Raw genomic sequence first — 21,281 nt, 5'->3', positions numbered from 1 at the left:
TCTTTAATTCAGTTGACATTTACAATTCTTTTTTTCTTTAATTCAAAATGGTGTAATGGAAACATTAAAAGGTATTTGGAGCTCCTCTTTCAATTTTCATATTTTAATCATGTCAAATCACACTTTATTCCTTTTTGACGGATTGAGTGTTGCTATTTCTTTTGATGAGTTAAGGGCATAATAGATTCACTGAATGATATAATAATTAAGTGATTGATTTTGCACTACAGAACAGATACTGTCAAGAATTGTAAATGTCAACTGAATTAAAAGAATAAATTATAAGATGGTCAACATCATGAATTTTGAAATATAGTTGTTTTGTCATTTATTCACAATATATATATATATATATATATATATATATTACATATATACACACATGATATGAGATATATTTACCTCTATTGGGTAAGTGTTGATCTGTTGAAGATGTTCATGAAGAATTCTGTAAGCACTGGAATAGCCTTTAGTTTTCAATAAAACACTTAAATGGTAGAGTAACTGGAAAACAAAAACAAAAAAACATCTATACTATTTTTATCAGTAAAGAAAAATAGTAAAAAGATAATTTGCAGATCTTCAACAATTGAAATCATCCTCATTCTCATTAAAAAAATAAATAAATAAATAAATGTTTTTTTTTAATTCAATGCAAAACTCTTGAGCACCAAATTAAAATATTCTTACCAAATCTCAGAATCAAACAGAAAGCAGTTTATGATCAGAAATATAAAATATTAAAAAAGAGAGAAAAATTAACAAAAATGTGTTAAGAAAAAAGTTAAGATTGTTTTTTTTTTTTTTTTACTAATGTGGCTACAGTTCCCAAGACCAAAAGCCACTCAAGGATAAGGGTTAAAATAATAGAATTAATATGTGAAATAGAAGGATTATGGAAATAATAATGAAATTGTGTAGACGTTTAAGGTGCACTACAACTTATTAATAGCGAATATGTGTATGGAAGGGGAGGGGACATCAGGTGTGGCTTTGGCATTTCAAGAATCATGAGTTCTATGTTTCAGCAATTCTAGATATGATAAAAGTTTGCGAAAATCATGGAAGGCCTATTGGTTTCCAACTTTGACGGATGTTAGATGACTTTGCTACTACACAGTATATATGAAGCAATGGACTAGTCTCGCAAAGTGACATACTAGTCTGGCAAAGCACATGTTAAACAAACTAGGTTTGGCATAGAGAATTTGGCTAGAATATTTATGAACAAAAACATAAAAGAAAAAGTAAAATGCAAAATATTTTATTATTGGTTTGAATGTAGTAGTTTGGTAGAGACTGTTCCTCAGACAGATAGACAAAGTCATTTATATAATATATATAGTCTTTTTTGCTGTATAATGACATTTATTTCCTCATTTTTTCATTATTGCTGTGACGTCTCTCACGTGATCATGCTCTCAAATGTCGTCCACACCTCTACTGTGATCGTTTTCTTTAACTGCTGTCTCTCTTTTTTATAGTCCTTTTCCATACAGTGACCGCATTTCGTATACATTCGCATACATGTGTCCATGCTCTATTACCAAAAGTAAATAAATTGTCTGTGTTCAGAAAATTTAAAACAAAAACACGAGAAAGACGATAATTACATTAAAAAAAAAAAAAAAAAAAATGAGAAAAGTATCTTTTATTTGGTTTCATCAAATTTGTGCACATCTCTCTTTAATCAGCAGTGACATCTTTCAACTTTAAAATAATTTCAACTTACACATGGCTCGATGTTCCACAGGTCATTAACAGCACATCTGGAAATCCAGTCAACTAGTTGCGGCAAATATTGACACGAAGAATCTCGAACGACAAAAGCTAATGCTTCATGATAAATTGGAATTGGAATCACACGCACAGGTTCCATAAGAATCGTATTCAAGAGAATCGGCCAGATTTTGGACCAATTCAGATTCTGATAATACATTCTGAAAGAAAACCAGAGAGAAATAAGTTGTGTATTTATAAAGTTTGACCAATCGATGCACTAACAGTGAGGAAACAAAGAACTTACTGTAGAAGAATTCTGATGGAATTTAATGATGGACGCAGATTCAATAAAAGCATCGTCTCATAAAGTTTCCACAACTTTTCTTCATACTTGAACGGACATGATGAACAAATCATAAAAATGTCGTGGACTATTCTAGAAAAAAAAAAAAAAAAAATGAAAATACAAAACAAAAATAAGTGACATTTCAATGAAATATTCAGTGCTTGTGCAGATTAGTGAGGTTTTAAACCAACACATTTCAGGTGAAAACATTGCATACATTGTCATCTATGCAAATAAAATAAATTATCTGATATGTCAGTTTGCTACAAGTTCTGAAACTACTCAGTGGATTTCAATAAAGCTCAGTATTCAGTGCTAGTGCTGAACAGTGGTGTTTTAAATCAACACATTTCAGGTGAAAACATTGTGTACTTACGTGTCATGTAGAAATTAGTATAAATATAGTAGAAAAATAATTACAAGTAAAAATAGAATTCATAGACTTTTCTCTTTTGATTTTAATTAAAGGTCTGCCATTTTTAAACACATAAATTAAAAGCATAATTGTGGATGCTTTTTTGTTAAAAATATGTCTAGCACATCGTCTGGATCATTTTTTGTAATTTTTGTAATTTATACTATGATGATACATTATGTTTTCACCTGAAATGCGTTTGTTTAAAAGATTACCAATCTACACATGCACCAAATAGACTATGACTCAGGCAGTATTCTAACAATAGTTTTCTGAGGTAAACAAAATGCAATACAAAATACTGTTAATGGATGAGGTTGAAAATGTCCAGACTGGAATTAGCACTGCATTGTAACTGCCTGCTGTGATTTAGACATGTAGAATGAAGCTGATTGGATAAATATCACAGTGATTATATATTTATTAAAAAATACCTGTCTTAGGACTGGTACACGTAATAAATATATCAATTTAAAACTTTAACGTCATCTTTGCAGGGTACTGTTTGGTGGCAACCTATAAATGTTAAAGTTTGCAAAAACAATAAATAATGTGCCAACGTTAATAACCTTATTCGTATTATTTGCATTGATCAGACTACTGTTTTCATCTTGAAGGTGATTTTCACAATGTTTTGGTTGATGTAACCTCCGATGTATCTTGTTGAAGTCAGGAATATTTCTGTCGAACTCAGGAATTTGGACGGAATTTCGAGCGGAACCCTTTATTTACTTCATGGGTTTTTTTTTTTTTTTTTTACATAGGCATCACCACATTATCAAGGCCAAGAGGCCACTCAAGGATAAGGGTTAAAGAGTGTACAGTAGAAATTGGATAATATAGTAATCATTAGTAATGAAAATTTGGTAAATTTGATAACTTATATGGAACGGTTCATCAAGAACTTATTTACATTAGACTTGAAGACAACCATATTGTAGTCAGCCGGAAAGCAGGAAAACGGAAGACAATTCCACAGGCGTGCAGTTCTAAGAAAGAAGCTTTGTTCATGGAATCTATGTTTAGGTTTAGGCATAGATAAAGAGTGGGGGGAATTATTGATAGTGTTTACAACTAGACGAGTGTTTCTTGTGAAAGTTTGGCGAGGGGGGACCATAGATTGAAGCTCAGTCGAACACTTTCCATGAAAATAACGATACATCAGAGACAAACTCGCAACATCTCTTCTGTGAGATAGAGGTTGCAAGGAAGAGAAAAGAACATCTCCTACGGGGCTACGAAGTCTATTTTGAACTCTATCAAGGCAGGCCAAGTCCTTTCTAGCAGCTCCTGTCCAGATGTGGCAACAGTAGCATGCTCTTGTTCCATCAGCCATAACTGGATAGAGATCCTAAGTAATACCCTCGTGAAGTAAATAAAGGATTCCACTCAAAATTCTGTCCAAATTTTTGAGTTCGACAAAAACTTTCCCCAATTTGACAAGATACACCTGAAGAAAGTTGGAGATTTTATCAACCAAAACGTGAAAATCACACCCAAGATGAGAACAATAGTCCGATGAATCCAAATAATATGAAGAACCAATCCGTATCTTAAAAATTCAGAAACATTAATAAGCTTGTTGCATAGAATACATATCAGATAATGTTTAGTTCAATAGTATAGTTTTACCAAGCACATACATATTTCACTTCTACAGTTTAAGTTTTGGATAAATCCTTAAAGCTTAAAATTTTAAATATACATAATCTACACGAGTTGTCTAAATTTCTACATGTACTGGCTTGTTGCATTATTTTCCACTCTACTATTGGCGAGTGCCTGCTTTCTTTGAGCTTCCAGTAATGGGTTGCTAATGCCATTTTCATTTCTGTACATTTATGGTTGTAATATCTGATTTTAAAATCTAAGGAGGCCATACCTACGTAATACTTCTCATTATTCAGGATTTTTTTTTAACTTGATAAACAATGCTCTTGCTTATCTTAAAATTTATAATATTCTCCAGGCTTAATTTTATAATTTTAAGCTTATGTTTATGCAAAGTTGTTTTAAAATACACAACAACTGCTACTGAGCAGAAAATAGTTACTTATGTATCTTTTATATTTAAAGTCCTTACTTTGGTGTTAGCATCTTGTAATGGATGAGATCAGGTATCAAACAGAAAGTCATGTGGATATTCGATTGACTTAAACTCATCTTTAATAACAAACTGGCTTTTTCCAAGCTGTTGCAATTGAGCTCTTTTAATGCAGCAAATAAATTAAAACACCTAAAAACAGAAAGAAAACATTTTCAGATTTGCATTAAATCAGAATTCAAATAAAGTCAACATAATATTCCATCAACAAGTTCAGTTTCAGCAAGTACCTGTGCTTTCTATACATGTGATATAGTAGGGACAGAGGTCTGCATTACACAAAGAATATGGAATGAATTGGAGTCTAGCAGATCAAAGAATGTCACTAACCCATTTCTGGTGGTCATAGACAAGATAGTCTTCCTACCCCTGCACATTAAACGGGGCTTGATAAAGTAGTTCATCATAACTCTAGACAAAGATAATGGCCGTTTCATTGACCTGTACCATTTGGCATTAAAATAACCTGAAAAGGATTTATATATATATATATATATAACAAAAAGCAACCAAGCACAATGAATAACTGGTCAATAATAAAGAACTTGAAGCATGAAAACTTTTTGCCAAAATAACCAGATTTGGCATTAAATAACTTAGTTGATATACCATAAAACAAAACGGCCAAACTAACCAAATGTTTCAGAAACCAGACGAAGTAAACAAAACATTCACTAACATTGTTAAGTCCAGCAGAAGAAAAACTTGCCTAAACTTAATAACAAAATATTGAGTTCAAACTTCAAATCTATGCATGCTTCAGATTCAAACAAAAATAGTTTTAAGAATTCCATAAACTTTGGGGAGATTTCCAACAATGCAACCACTTTGGTTTTGGTAACGTTCACCCTCAGAACTGAAAAGTGGGAAAATGCGTCCTAACTCGTTACTAAGATCCACACAAAAAGCTAATGCCCCTCTCCTCCCATCTGTCCTCTCTCCTAGGTTACTTCCTGTCTCAAGGGAGATAACTCCATAGCTACTTCTTGTTATGAGCAGCAGATAACTCTTTTACCTATACGGAATACGTGCTTAAGTGTTTTGCTCCAATGTAACAAGTGGAGCTACGCCCTGCCAGTACCCTCCTTTGGTGTTTTGTGTTTCTAAGTCCAGCTATCATCTACCTGGCAACAATATCATCTGAATAGTCCAGTTTCTGCCGGCAAGTTTGTTAGTTTAGACATTGAATTCTAAATTCACAAAATTTGGCTTGACTGTGTAATCTCAATATGAAAATGCAATATTGATTCACCTTGCCTCATGGAGTAGAATTTCTGTTGGTAGACTTCTTGTGTAATCCTTTCACTGCCACTAGTCATATCTGACATATAAGTTACTATTCTGTGGCAGAGTTGAACCTCCCTGGCTCTACAAGTTCAAAGAGTAGCCCGTTTGTTTCCGGTGTACATGTCTACCACAGTTCATTCTAGATATATCTTTGTATTATGCACAGGTGTCGAAAAACAATGCCCATTTTCTGTCAGTGGTATCTACTCCTATCGAGGCGAGTCTGGTTTCTTAGCTCAATGTTCTTTCTGAAACATAATAAGTTACTCCAATAGATGCATGCTTTCTTGCTTCATGGTGTTTGGTGGTGAGTATGTTGAATGTCCACTGTCGTTTTACAAATTTTCATTCTTTACAATGTTAATCCTGTTCATAGCATCATGCAAAGATCCACATAAAAAGCAAATGGTTGCCTCCATTCTCCATCTGTCCTCTTTAGAGATCAGGAAAGATAACTATGGTTACTTCCTGTCATCAGGAGCAGATGACTCTTATCTCTACAAGAACTTTTTTTTCCATAGCATTTCTCCAAGTTTTTAATTCTAGCACAACTTTGAGCATTTATGTACATTGTTTGAACAACCTTCACCAACAACTTGATTGCTCATAATTTATACCAGACCATCCATACATTCTGTCGAAAGCTTTCTTCAGATCTGCAAAAGCAAAATACAGGTTCTTCTTCTTACTCTTGCAATTGTTTCCAGATAAATATAGCAACAGTGATACTTTGGGTAAGCATAAAACCAAACTGCATTTCATCTGATTATCTGACTTATTTGCTGCTCAATTATTTTCTCAACCACTTTCAGGAGCTGATTCATTAACCTTTATAATTACCTCTATTTAGAACTTTTCTTTATTTTGTTAACAGTTCATAATTATACTAAAATCCCAGTCTTTTGGAAAACTTTTATGGTTTGATTTGTTGAGTATGATCATCTCAATCCCCGTTTTATCAAAAACCTTCAATATTTCTGCAATAATTCCCCAAGGATCCTGCATCCTTAACCTTCTAAAACTTACAACTTCTGATATCATCAAGTTATGCAAATTACATTTTTTACGAAACTTGTTCAAGACTCCAAACAAGGCATGAAACCATTAAAGAGCTAAAAAGAAATATATATACAAGTTCAAGGTCAAAAATTAGCCAACAATTAGATGGATAGATTCCAACCCAGATAACGACAATTCTTCCCCCTCTGTCAGAAACATCACTCATGGAATGTGAGGACTAAAAGACAAAATAAAGAAAGCAAGAGTTACAAGGTGCTGGCAGGTTCACATTCCTTTGCACAAATGTTTACGGATTAAAGTCAGTTGCATCTGACTAAGCAAAACATTTAACATTTAAAAACTTTTTTTACATATTCAGTTTAGTGACTAACCTATGACTCAATTCTAGTAGACTTTCAGTCATTTCCTATTGTGATAACTAGTATCTTTTGAAGGGGATGATCACTGAAGACTTGTATCTTTGGTCTGGTCATCTATCAAATTTTAAATCCATTAAGGACTATGTTTTATTAACTAGAGATATAGCTAAAAACCAGGTACAGTAGAACCCCAGAATACGTTGGCCCTAGGATACTTTTTTTCAGGTTACGATGTGGAATACAATGTTTTTCCGGACCCTGGTTACGATATTTGCCCTGCCTTACAGTGTTATTTATAATGTTATTTGATTATGTCCATGTGTATTATATATATTATATATCTTGTTACTAATTTTTAATATGTACCGTATACAATTTTGCTTAGGCTCCACCATACGGTGATTTCACCTTACAATCCCAACCCCAGAACAGATTAATGCCGTATCTCAGGGTTTTACTGTACCAAAAACTAGTATGGTAATAAAATAAAATTAGAAAGTAAATATTATCATAAAATTTGGTTTTAAAAATGATTTTTCTTTCAATAAATAAAAAAATAAATAAAATATTTTGATTGACTGACCTTTTTCACTAAGTTGGACATTTTTCCCCTTCATTGTCAAGCTATCATGAAAAATGCCAGTGATAGACAATCTCTTGGTATCAAATGAAGATGGTTATTAATGCCTTATATTTTTTTTTGTGTGTGTGTGTGTGTGTGTGTGTGTACGTACAGACCACTTTGTAACACATCCAACATTTCTACACTGAAAAGCTCTGTAGAATTGGAAATATAAAAAATCATTTTTAAACCCAAATTTTATGCCAATAAATTTGTTTTTCAATAAATGAAAACAATATAAAAAAAATATTTCGGTGAATCCAAACTTCTAAAGTTATAGACATATTTTTTCTTTATTGTCAAGCTATAACAATGAATGCCAGTGATAGGTGATCTCTTTTGGTATCAAATGGAGATGGTTAGTAATTCCTTTTTTTTTTTTTGCATGTAAATACTGAAAACTGGGCAATTACTGAAATCTGTTTTTTTTTTTTTTTTTTTTTTTTAAATAATTCTGTCAAATAGCCATCCTATTTGTACTGGTATTCCTTATCTCCCACATGCTGAGTCTGTTTATTTACTAATACATGAAATCCTAGATCATTTGATAAGAAGCTGGTTCCACATTTAGTTTGTTAAAACGATGTATAAAAATGCCAAAAATTGTGTTAGATTTAACAACATATTTAGTTACAGCTTTTAATATTAATGTAGGAATACATCAGGGTTCTGCACCAAGTCTGTTGCTTTCCATTTGTGTCTTAGAAGTTTTTTCCAGGAAATCTAAGACAGGTAGATTTCCAATGGGTTTTCCGGAAGAGATGCTTTATACTGATGCATTAGTACTTTTACCTGTGAAGCAATGGAATATCTACCGAAGTTAAAGACTTGGAGAAATGCAAAGGAAAAAAAATTCTGAGAGTGAACGTTATCTTCCCCTTTTTCTTCTGACTACTAATGTAACCAGTTCTATTTGATATTTTTAAACATGTGATCAGTCCCCTCACTCTTTTTTGAGACAAGCTCCCTACAAATGTTTGACAATAGAGTTTTTTCCATAATAATATATGCATATTAAGCTTTAACATGCGTGTATATTTGGTGTATTACTTTTAAACACCAATAATTCTTGTTATATTTTATAAGTATTCTTTAGTTCTTTTATTTGGTAATATATATATTAGTGATGGGACGATTCCGATATTTTTCTCGATTCCGACACAATTACCGATTACTTACTAAATTCCTGATTCCGATTCTTTATAAATGTCTAAATATTTACAATAAAGTTGTTATTTTCATCCGATTACCGTAAAAACAAATGTTCATCCGATTACCGTAAAAACAAATGTTCAGTGTGCAGATATTTTGCTCAAACGTGAAAATACACTTGTGGGGTGATCCATAGATTTTAGTTTGACTGATTGTTTAAAAATCAATAAATATGTAGAATTATATAATCACCACCAGCTGCAGAAGATTTTGTTTCAAACAAAATCAAATAAAAAAAAAGAGATAATTAAAGGAATCATTTTGGCATCGGAAAATAAATACAATTTTTCCGATTTCAATATTCCAAAAAGTTCCGATTTATCCGATTCCCGATTAATCGTCCCAACACTAATATATATATATATATATATATATATATATATATATATATATATATATATATATATATATATATATATATATATATATATGAAATTAAAAAACAAAATTGTTTAAGGGTTTTGGTTAATACAACTTTACTCAGTTGATTGGTTTTATTTATGAATGAGTGAAACATTATTTCAATTTATTTATTTATTTATTTTTTTTTTAAAGCAATTAAAAAAACTGAAAACTTCAAATCTGGACAAAATAGGGAGAATAGTGCAGAATGAAAGTTCTTGGATTAATAGATGTACAATAGTTAAGATAACAGGTCCAGTTTACAGAGGAAAGTCAAGAAAAACAGATGATGAAATGATATGAATGTAGCATTACAAGTTGATTTTTTTCTTTTTAGATAATTGTTATTTTATCAACTTGCATGAAAAGAGATACGTAAAAGATGCTTAAAACCGTTTGAATTATGCAAATACCATCAGTAGTTCAAAAGTTATGAGAATTTTAAGTGCCAAAATTTAGGCCTTTTTTTCGTGGACCTTTTTTCTTTAGAAAAAGTGGGTTAAATTACGGACCTCAACATTTCAAGAAATTTAGTAATTTCGCCACTATTTATTTATTTTTCAAGCTATTTTCATGAAACTTGGCACTATTATGTGAAATTGTGTGCTCTTTCTGATTACGCAGTCAAATCTGATGTATCTCTTTACCATAAGCCATGAATTATAAATTCAAATGTACAAATTTCAATTTTTTTTAAACTGGAGCATGGTATCATATAATGGATGTCTATGAACAAAACTAAGTATTATAGTGGTATTTAAATATAGCTTTATTGAGAATAGGTATTTTCCAGCCTCCTCACCAAAGGAGAGCTTAATCTTGGGTGTAGCCATTGAATGCCTAAAGAGCATTCATGGCCGATATTTACTACTCCCCTCAAAGAAAAGAAAAAAAAATGAATTAATCTCAGAAATAAATCAAATGAAATTTTTCATATAGATTTTGGATTTCTGTAAAAGATGGAAATTCCCATAGTCGACCAGAACTTATGCATTTTGAGACGAGTCCAATTTTCAATTTTGTAAATCCTATCTGGCCCAAAATATACCCCTATTTTCGGAGATGCAACATAAATCGTACTCTACATGAATCCTTGATGTAACTTTCACAGTACCAGGATACCAGGAATCCTGATAAGCAACAACTATATATTCACCAGTTGATGGCAATTTTTGTCATTTCTATTGTTGTTTTACTGACAATTCAATTATGTCAACGAAGAAATAAAATGGTGATTTTTTACCTTGTTTCCACCTTAACATTTAAAATAATTACTTTTATATGTTTTAGGGTATGCTGAAAACGAATATCGCATTTAAATTTTTTGCAAATAAGTAGTTTTCCGGATATCAAGCAATGTCATTTCTTATGTTATCGCTGGTGGCCATCTTGGTATGCGCAAGCGCAACCCCAAGAAACTATGCACAAACGTGCATACCAAGATGGCCAGCAGCAATAACATAAGAAATGACATTGCTTAATATCCAGAAAGCTACTTATTTGCGGAAAATTGAAATGCGATATTCGTTTTCAGCGTACCCAGCAACCTTGAAAGGTAGTCATTTTAAAGAAAAATGTTTGTTTTACAGATTCGAAAAAAATGGTTTTGACAATGAGTTAAAAAATAAATTCAAGTTTCACAATATCTTTTTTATTTAATTGTTAGGTGAAAGTACAGAATAGTTAACAAAACACCCTTCCTTCCCCATGTTAAGAATGGGTTTCTAAATAATGTTATTATTTTAGCATGGTAGCATAAGTGCAGAAGTACCTTTTATTTGTTACTAGCGAGGGTTACCCGGCATTGCCCGGGTGTTTAGAGATTTGTGTGTTGGGGGTGGAAGGTAAATAAAAATGAAAGAATAAGTGAAGTAATAACCCTGTTTAAATATATATGAAAAAAAAAAAAACAATGTCAAAATGAACGTGATGCAAAACGAACGATGTTAAAACTTCTAAAAAAAATCTGAAAAATAAAAACAAAAAACAACCCAGCAAACGCGAAAAATGGCATAAATAACTGTTTCAATATTGTATTGTTTGGAAATCAAATTTGAAAAACTTGAAAATAATTTTTTTAAATTGACAAACTCAGAATAACAAATGACTAGTCTAGTAAGACGAAAGCAGAAAAAAAGTTTTCTATTTTTAAGAGAATACTTTAGTCAGCTCAGCGCATTATGTTAGCATTAGCGCTTAGAAAGCCGTTTTTCTGTTTATTTCTTTAAAAGATAACATTTTAAAGAAATTTCTGCACAATTAATAATTATCAAATATTTACATATTATACATGAAAATAATTCTGAAACTATTATCTATATGAAAATGAATGACATATGCCGATTTATCTTATCAATTTTGAAATATTCTTCAACTTTGCTTGGTCATAACTTTGCTTCCTGTGGTCATAAAAATCAAACACCAGTAGAGATGGACTTCTTGGTTTATATAGCCTGTAAAATTCAGCCATATCCAATCAAATTTAACCTCGCACATATGTATCCAAACGTAATGTATAAAATGTAAACATTGAAAAAATAGTTTCCCTTTCTGCTGCGGTCATTTTTTACCGTTTTTTTCATTTTTAACTTTAAGCATAAAAATATTGAACGCACAGAAGAAAAATAAATTAACATCATTTGAATGCTTATTCTATTCTCTTTCCATCAATGTAATTCTTTTAAAAATCGACCAACAAATAAAAAAGATATGACTTGTTGAAGCACATTAGGTATGTAATATTGCTGATGTCGACGAAAATACAGCATATGGTTGTAATGCTAATGAATGGACCAGAAAGAAAGAAGGATAAATAAAGGCCTGGCCAGAGATAGGTTAGTAAGGAAAACGATTTCTTAAAGCTATCTGACACATGTCAGCATGTGAAACAGAAATTATGATGATGAAGACATTTCCAAGTTTTCATTTTCTCACAGAAATGGAATGCTGTAATTCTTTAACTCAAAAGAAAATCTCACATACATAAGATTAGAATTGATTTCCTATGAGAATTAATGGAAATTTTTAGTAGTTTTAGAGATTTCCACGCTGATTAATGTAATTTATATTAGTGTATCTGTTACAAGAATTCCTTACTTGGTTAGGTTCCCATTTTTACATTCTTCGGAAAAAGAAAAGCTGAGTAATTCTTCCTAAAAATAGAAAATAAAAGACAAATCAATATTATAACAGATCAATTAATCAATAAACTTAAGAGTTCTTCTTTGAGTCTCCCCAACTCATTTCTTCGAGGAGCTGTCATTTGAATCTTGCAATGCTGATGATATTCATAAATTGATGTATTCCAATTGTCTTGTAGAAGGATCTTCACCATTATGGTCATGTTCCATTCATTAATAAACGACAACTATACTGTAAAGGATTTTCTACTGAGATTAGATCCGTCGAGATCCACTGTGTTCTGTTTATATGCACATTAACAATGTTACCTCATAAGGGTGTGACATTTTGCCGCGCCAAGGTGGTCCTTCACTATAGAGATACTAACCACTGGTTTGGTTTGGTTTATGGCATATCAACTATCTCTGAGTTATTTAAAAAATAAATAAGAATAAGAATAAAATTTTATAGATAGGATAATAATTTTATATTTCAAAAATAGATTCATCTCCAAATGCATTGTTGATAGTTTGGATCTATTCTGATGCCAGAGCTACAATCTGGTTTGAGTTTGGTTTGGCTTAAAGCAAAGGAACCATCTATGAACCATCATAATACCGGAGAATATTGCCAAATATAATTCTATAGATAGGTAAATTATTTTATATTCTTAGAATACATTACATCACTCTAAGAAAATATTTCTATTAGAAAACATTAGACTTAAAACTTTCTAAGAATTACAATCTTGTGGAACTCTTCTTGCTGACTGTTTTCCTCCTACCTATAGCCCTGGTCTTTTCAAGACTAAGGTCAATAGGCATTTCCTGTCTTTGCAATAATCATTTTTCATTCTTGTTATCTCTTTACACCAAGTGGCATCATGCCTTGTCTATTACTACTACTACATTTTGACTGTTGTGTTCTTTGGTCTTCTTCAGTATTGTTCAACGACAGTGACCCTTTTTTCCTGTATTCAATATAATTGCACATTGTATACACAAATATTTACTAAATAATAAGTCCAATGAACATCAGAGTAGAAAATACACAAACGCCAGCCGTCATGTTTCAATAGGAGAAGAATATCACTTAAAGGCGGAAGAGCACATTGTCCAAAACATAACAAAGGGTAGGACAATATCAAAAAAACAAAAAAAAAACAAAACAAAAATAAAACAAACTGAAGCAGCATTTGCCCTAAGTGGACTGAACCGACTTCCTTCGAAAGAGGAAGTTTCATGGGAATATCACATTCACAAGCAGTCCTCAGCTGAATGTGTATCCCTGTCGAGGGAATGATAATGTTAAGGTTTTGTATTTCTTGTAAAGTGTTGACATTATCCTACATACAGTGCCTAGCATTTCCAAATTGTTATCAATCTAAAAATGACTACATTGCTTAACTTCAGTGATCTGACGAGAACAGGTGTGTCATATATTTTGGGTCTGTCAGCAGACAATAGTGTAAGTCTTGTCTGGAGTCATTTTAATAAAAAAGAAAATTGAGCTTGCACAACATTTGGATACTTGAATCAAAATGCATGTCACACATACTCAAATCATGTTTTTCTTTTTTCCAAATTACACAAGTTCAATCCAGACAGGTAAGATACTATCGGATTCACTTATACTATTGTATTTGCATTAGTACTGCTACAGTTAGCAATCCTAATAAGCTAATTTTAATTGTTTAAATGCTGGATTCCTTTTGTATCTTGCAGTTGGATGGATATGCTATTAAAAATGTTGATAAGACTTGAAATTTTGATGCACATGAATATTATATATTCGATATACTTTTAGTTCAATTCACCTTGCATACTACATGATAAATCTGAATGATCATCATCAGAAGGAGAGGTGTGTATGTAGTCACAATTCAACAAATGATATTCTTAAAGAATAGAATGTTCTAAAACAGATTCAAGTGTGATAAAATGCCTGGTCACCACTCATAAGCAAATAATAATAGTTAAAAATTAGTACAAACCTCTGATTTTGTGCATCATGTAAGGTCTGCTCATAGGAAAAAAGAAAAAAAAATAATCACTGCTGCATCTAATTATAATCTGGTGAGTCTTGTGAAGTAATAAAATTTCTTGCTTCCTTATATGCAAATGAGATGCTGCCAGCTTGAATAAAAAGCCTGTTTTTCAGAGATGGGGGCAAAGTTAGAGTCATGAACAGCAATATGATGAATGATCACAAAAATTGATTATTTAACCACATGTTGCGAGGCCAGCTGGCTGGCCGGGGACAATCGACCCAACAACTAACAAGGTAGACACAGGCAAAAGTAAATGGCAAAAAGGCAAAGAAGAATGACAGACACGGGTTGTTTGGTTAAAGATGAGGGTTTGTCTTTTATTTGTAAAGGAAGTAAAAAAAAAAATCGTATGATCAGGATACTGGTTGACTGGAAGGTTGTATGTCATAGGAGGTTAAGGACTGGAGGTCTGGAACGGGAACTGTAGACATAGGGTGGTTTGAGGTTGTTGTTGAGTCTGGAACAATCGGTTGAACGTCAGGGCGATCTGGAATGGTTGGTGGACACTGAGAACGTGGGGTCAGTGTTTAGGTATGGGCGACGGGCACCGAGACGCGGAGTCAATGCTTAGGGACGAACAGAAAATCGACACTGAGAATGTAGGGTCAGTGTTAAAGAATGGACGAACGGTCGACACTGAGGACATAGGGTCAGTTTTAAAGAATGGACGAACGGTTGACACTAAGAATGTAGGACCAGTGTTAAAGAACAGATGGTCGGTAGGGAGCCAGGTGCAGGCGAGGTTGAAGACTGGAGGAGCAAGGTGCAGGCGAGGTTGCAGGTCGGAAGAGCAAAGTGCAGGCGAGGTTGCAGATCGAAGGAGCAAGGTGCAGGCGAGGTTGCAGGCCGGAGGAGCAAGGTGTAGGCGAGGTTGCTAGAAAGCTGCAGAAGACGCTGGAAGCCACTGGAGACAATACAGGCCAATAAGTCTCCTGTTGCTGGAATCTGTTAAATAGAGAAGTAACAACCATCTCAGCAAAAATAACCTTCTTATTGATACGCAATATGGTTTCCGTTCTGCTAGGTTTACAGCAGATGTGCTTACAGTTATATCTCATAGGATTAGCGAATCTCTCGATGGAATATACCTTTCTAGGGCAATTGCTCTTGACATATCAAAGGCCTTTGATAGAGTATGGCATAAAGGTTTACTTCACAAGATCTCCAGCTACGGTATAACTGGAAATGTCTTCTCAATTATTAAATCATTTCTCTCTGATGGGTTCATAAGAGTAGTAGTTGATGGGCAGAAATCAGAAACTCTTAGTATTAATGCTGGAGTCTCTCAGGGGTCCATCCTGGGCCCAACTCTCTTCCTGATCTACATTAATGATCTTCCAAATCACATCCTTACATCATTCGTAGACATTTATGCTGATGACACTACCTATGGTAGCACATCTAAGACCGTAAACGATCAAGTTCTCTCTGATTCTCTCTCCTCTGATCTTGAGCAAGTTGTACAATGAGGAAAGAGGTGGCTTGTTACTTTTAATGCATCAAAAACCAAGCTTTTATCGTTACATCATCAACGCTCTGATCCCTATCTGGCATCAACTGAAATGAATGGCTCTCGTCCTGGGGAGGCCTCTTGTTTTGACAAGGTTCTGGGCTTGACATTTACTCCTGATCTTAAATTGAACACACACATTAAATCTGTTGCCAAGGCCGCTTGAAAAATGGTGGGATCCTTCTATCGATCTAGTAGATATCTCATTGTTGATGCAATTCTCTATCTATATAAGAGCCAGGTACGTCCAAGGATGGAGTACTGTTGCCACATTTAGGCAGGAGCTGCTAGAAAGGACTTATACTGCCTTGATAGAGTTCAAAATAGACTTCGTAGCGTCGTAGGGGATATCTTTTTCTTTTTCCTGCAACCTCTTTCTCACAGAAGAGATGTTGCGAGTTTGCTTTATCATTATTTTTATGGCAAGTGCTCGGCTGAGCTCCAATCTATGGTCCCCTCTCGCCAGACTTTCACAAGAAACACCCGTCTAGCAGAAAACACTATCACTAATTTCCCCCACTCTTTATCTGTTCCTAAACCTAAACGTAGATTCCATGAACAAATCTTCCTTCTTAGAACTGCACTCCTGTTGAATTGTTTTCTGTTTTCCTGCTTTCCAACTGATTACAATATGGTTGTCTTCAAGTCTAACATAAACAAGTTTTTGATGAAGCGTTCCATATAAGTTAACAAATTTACCGAATTTCCATTATTAACGATTACTATATTGTCCAATTTGTACTGTACACTCTTTAACCCTTATCCTCGAGTGACCTCTTGGCCTTGATAAGTGTTTATGCCTATGTTAAAAAAAAAAAAAAAAAAGAAAGTCGCAGGAGTGAGCAGGAGCCACTGGAGTGAAGTGAAGTTTGCTGCTGGTGGGTCTCGGAGGCAAGCAGTAATGACTCGCATTAGTAGCAGAAAAACTTGTTAGCCCTGATAAGGGCTGTTTGAACTGCTGCTGAGACGGCTGCTGCTGGGAATCCTTCGGCTGGTGGATTCGGTCGACGTGACTAGTAGCGTCAGTCACATTTCGGGAGCCTCTTCCTACTCCCAGGCTGAGCTGTCTGACTGGGTCGAGGCGAGCTGTATTCATTTGGGCAGAATGATATTAGAGGTGTCGCTCCCCACAAGACAAACAAATTACTCTAATTAATTCCAGAATGAATTTTTTACAATCAAAAGTAGCTTGGGAGTTTGTTGATTCTATTTAATTAATTTTGTCTAAAAGTAAAAAGTCAATTGTTTGAATTATTGATGTCAAGCTTAATACATTTGAATTCCGACGTGCGTAAAGGAGGCAAGGACGGAAAGAAAGGGAAAGCAAATATGTTCACCGAAACTGGAATTGTTCATACGTTAGCTTTTTGTGTTCTTTATTTAAGGGAAGGAAGACGAAGAGAAACAGCAGGGGTGAAGAAAGAAAAACAAAGAAAAATAGAGACGGTGATTTTGAAACCGCGACACACATCAAATAGAAAAGGTTAATCAGTAACATTAGTTGTCTGGTTTTAATAAGTGGATTTCACTGTAAGAAAACATTAATGATGAAAAAAAGAAAAAAAGAATCCAAATTCCTTACTTTGGATGGATATTCATGTTTGAAGTGGCAGGAAGATAATTGACAGCACTGACCCTTTCTCACAAACTGATAACAAAACCCGGTTGGAACCAGGAAATCCTCAACTGGAATATTTAGTTCCTTAAAAAAAAAAAAAAAAAAAATTAATCGGTAAAAATAAAACAGTTTACTTAGTATATATGTTTATTTTATCGAACACTTCCAAAGTTATTTGCAGTGCAGAGAGAAAGGAATTTGCAGATGCTTTTAATTGACGAGAATAAATACCAACTCTGGTGCACAATAATGTAACTCAAAATATTACAATTCCTTGTTCCCACTATGAGTACATATAACTATGGTCCATTTGCCATAATGATTAGAGTGTTTGTAAATGGGCTGAGAGATCAGATTTCAATTCTGGGTCAAGTCATACCAAAGGTTCAAAACAAATGATAGTTAATACCCCCTTGCTATTAGAAAGTGAGAATCAAAGATAAGAGGAGTAATTGAGGGAAAGGAATGGTGTCATCCTCTATATATAGTAGCTAATGAAAAGAGTCTTCAGACTGCATTCAACTATAGTTGAACCTTTTATTTTTATATTTTTATGGTTGTTTTTTCCCCTCTTGTATTCTTTATTTCCAGATGAATGAAAAATGAGTTTTAATAAAAATTTTGTTAAAAGTAAAATTTTTGAATGAAAAACGAGAAAAACAAAATTATGTCCCTGTTCACTATCAAGGCTATACAATTTAAAGCTAGGCAAGTCATGTGATATTTCCTCCTATAACACACAACACGCTAGGTAACATACAAATATCTGTGCGTGAGGTTGCCAAGCTAATCAAGAACCTTGATTCCAGTAAAGCAACTGGTCCTGACGGTATTCCAATTATAGTGTTAAAAAAGCTACAACCAGAACTTGCCCCCATACTTACCAAACTGTTTAAGCGTTGCTTTAAGGAGAAGTGCTTTCCAACACTCTTGAAAACCTCATCAGTATGCCCTGTATTTAAGAATTCAGGTGATAAGTCCTCTCCCTCTCAGTACAGACCAATAAGTCTCCTGTGTGTCATGAGTAAGTTGTTCGAATCCATATTAAATAGAGAAGTAGTCAACCACCTCAGCAGAAATAACCTTCTTAGTGACATGCAATATGGTTTCCGTTCTGCTAGATCTACAGCAGATGTGCTAACGGTTATATCTCATAGGATTAGTGAATCTCTCCACAAAGGCTTCCTTTCTAGGGCTATTGCTCTTGACATATCAAAGGCCTTCGATAAGATATGGCATAAAGGCCTACTTCACAAGATTTCCAGCTACAGTATAACTGGAAATGTTTTCTCAATCATTAAATCATTTCTCTCTGATAGGCTCATAAGAGTAGTGGTTGACGGGCAGAAATCAAAGGCCCACAGTATTAATGCTGGAGTCCCTCAGGGGTCCATCCTGGGCCCAACTTTCTTCTTGATCTACATTAATGATCTCTCAAAACACATACTAAAATCATTCGTTGACATTTATGCTGATGACACGACTATCTATGGCAGCACATCAAAGGCTGTAAATGACAATGTTCTCTCTGATTCTCTCTCCTCAGATCTTGATCGCGTGGTACAGTAGGGGAAGAGGTGGATGGTTACCTTTAATGCATCTAAGACCAAGCTCCTATCATTACATCATAAACGCTCTGATCTCCATCTGGCATCAATTGTGATGGATGGCTCTCGTTTAGGGGAGGCTCCATGTTTTGATAAGCTTCTGGGCTTGACCTTTACTCCTGATCTGAAATAGAACACACTGGGAAAATGGTAGGATCCTTCTATCGCTCCAGAAGATATCTCACTAATGATGAAATTCTCTATCTATATAAAAGCCAAGTACGTCCAAGGATGGAGTAATGCTACCACATCTGGGCAGAAGCTGCTAAAAACAGCCTATCCTGCCTTGACAGAGTATAAAATAGACTTTGTGGCTTGGTGATAGATGCCCTTTTCTCTTCCCTGCAACCTCTCTCCCACAGAAGAGACGTTGCGAGCCTGTCGTTTTATCGTTATTTCCATGGGAAGTGCTCGTCTGAGCTCCATTCTCTGGTCCCCCCTTGCCAATCTTTCACGAAAAACACCCGACTAGCTGAAACCACTGTCAATAATTTTCCCCACTCTTTATCTGTGCCTAAATCAAAACGTAGATTCCATGAACAAAACTTCTTCCTTAGAACTGCACGCCTGTGGAACTCTCTGCCACTTGCATTTTTCCCTCCCGACTTCAACTTGGATGCCTTCAAGTCCAATACAAACAAATTCCTGATGAACCACCCCCTTAAGTAATGACACTTTATCAAATCTCCAATACTAACTATTACTATGACACTATCCCATTGATTACTGTACACACAATAACTCTTATTCCCGAGTGGCTTCTGAGCCTTGATAAGTGGTGACCTCCATGTAAAAAAAAAAAAAAATCATGTCATCAGTCTATTTCATAACAAGGTATTTTCACAAGAAATCTTTTAAGTTTCTGAATCAAAAGTTGTGATGACTTAAGAAAATTATTTTACGCATTTTGAGGAAGCAGGAGTCATTATCATTAAATAAAATAGCAAGATTGACAAATTCAGATAAAAACTGCTAAATCTTAAATGAACACAGTTAAACAATCTATATAAAACAATGTATATCATCTGAAAAGATGACTGCAAAATGATCATTTATAGTGAAGCAGAGATTACATAATAGACAACTGCTTTTCTCCTGACCCAACATTGTTTAAATCCAATAATAAAGAACTTGTATGTGACGACATTCAACTGGAATGGATTGAGCCAGCTCCAAGTGAATTTGCCGCATCCCGAGTTAAGACAGTTCATCCAGGTCTCTCTGCTGCTGACTCTACAGCATACTTCAGCCATTCAATATTCCATAGTCATACACCGAAGATGCAAGTGCTGGCCACAGCTTCCAAGTCAGCTTTGACCATTGTGAGCCCTATCCTTTGTTGACCACTACTCTTCTTGCACCATCCCAGTAGCGGTGTTGGTGCTATTGCCTCGTGAATCAGGTCAGTTAGAGCATGATATAGTGTTTAAACCATCGGAGCCTCCTGATAAGTAATTTCTCTAGGAAGCTTACATCATGCATGAATTATATCGTTTGAGACATAGTCAGAGATATGAATCCTGAAAATGTGCTGGAGACACCAACAAAGACTTCCAGCCTAAAAAATGATAAGAAATTCAAGATAACTGAAAGCAACTAGAAATAATTCTGAGACAAACTGAGAAGGGCTAATGTTATTTTAAAGTTTTCCTTCTAGATTAAATGCCCTAACAAGGACTGAGAGCCTAGTATACTCTACTTCAACATCAACTTCAAGAAAAAGAGAGATGGATTCATAACTTTCTTGAGTGTATTAAAGCAAATAACTCTTGTAGCCACATCTGTTTTCAAGCCACACATGATATTTCAAAAATGGTCACTCATCTACATACTGAGGAGGTTCAGTATTGCATTGCTTAACTTTGATGATTTAACGAGAACCAGTAT

General features: G+C 34.1%; 1 protein-coding gene across 2 annotated transcripts in view; it reads right to left on the bottom strand.

Moving 5' to 3' along the window:
* The window catches only part of LOC145283605 (uncharacterized), a 77,934-nt gene that overhangs the window by 31,970 nt on the left and 24,683 nt on the right, over window positions 1–21,281 (bottom strand). For both annotated transcript variants that reach the window (XM_080132544.1, XM_080132543.1), the window contains exons 5-10: window positions 17,752–17,871; window positions 12,586–12,641; window positions 4,567–4,719; window positions 2,027–2,158; window positions 1,733–1,940; window positions 403–504 (exon numbers count right to left, since the gene is read on the bottom strand). In XM_080132544.1, coding sequence (XP_079988670.1) covers window positions 403–504; window positions 1,733–1,940; window positions 2,027–2,158; window positions 4,567–4,719; window positions 12,586–12,641; window positions 17,752–17,871 — 771 coding nt within the window. The remainder of the gene's footprint in view (window positions 1–402; window positions 505–1,732; window positions 1,941–2,026; window positions 2,159–4,566; window positions 4,720–12,585; window positions 12,642–17,751; window positions 17,872–21,281) is intronic.

The sequence above is a fragment of the Euprymna scolopes genome, chromosome 8 (assembly GCF_053919585.1).
Source record: "Euprymna scolopes isolate OS-2025 chromosome 8, ASM5391958v1, whole genome shotgun sequence".
NCBI lineage: Eukaryota > Metazoa > Mollusca > Cephalopoda > Sepiida > Sepiolidae > Euprymna > Euprymna scolopes.
This window is presented reverse-complemented; position numbering and strand designations above follow the sequence as displayed.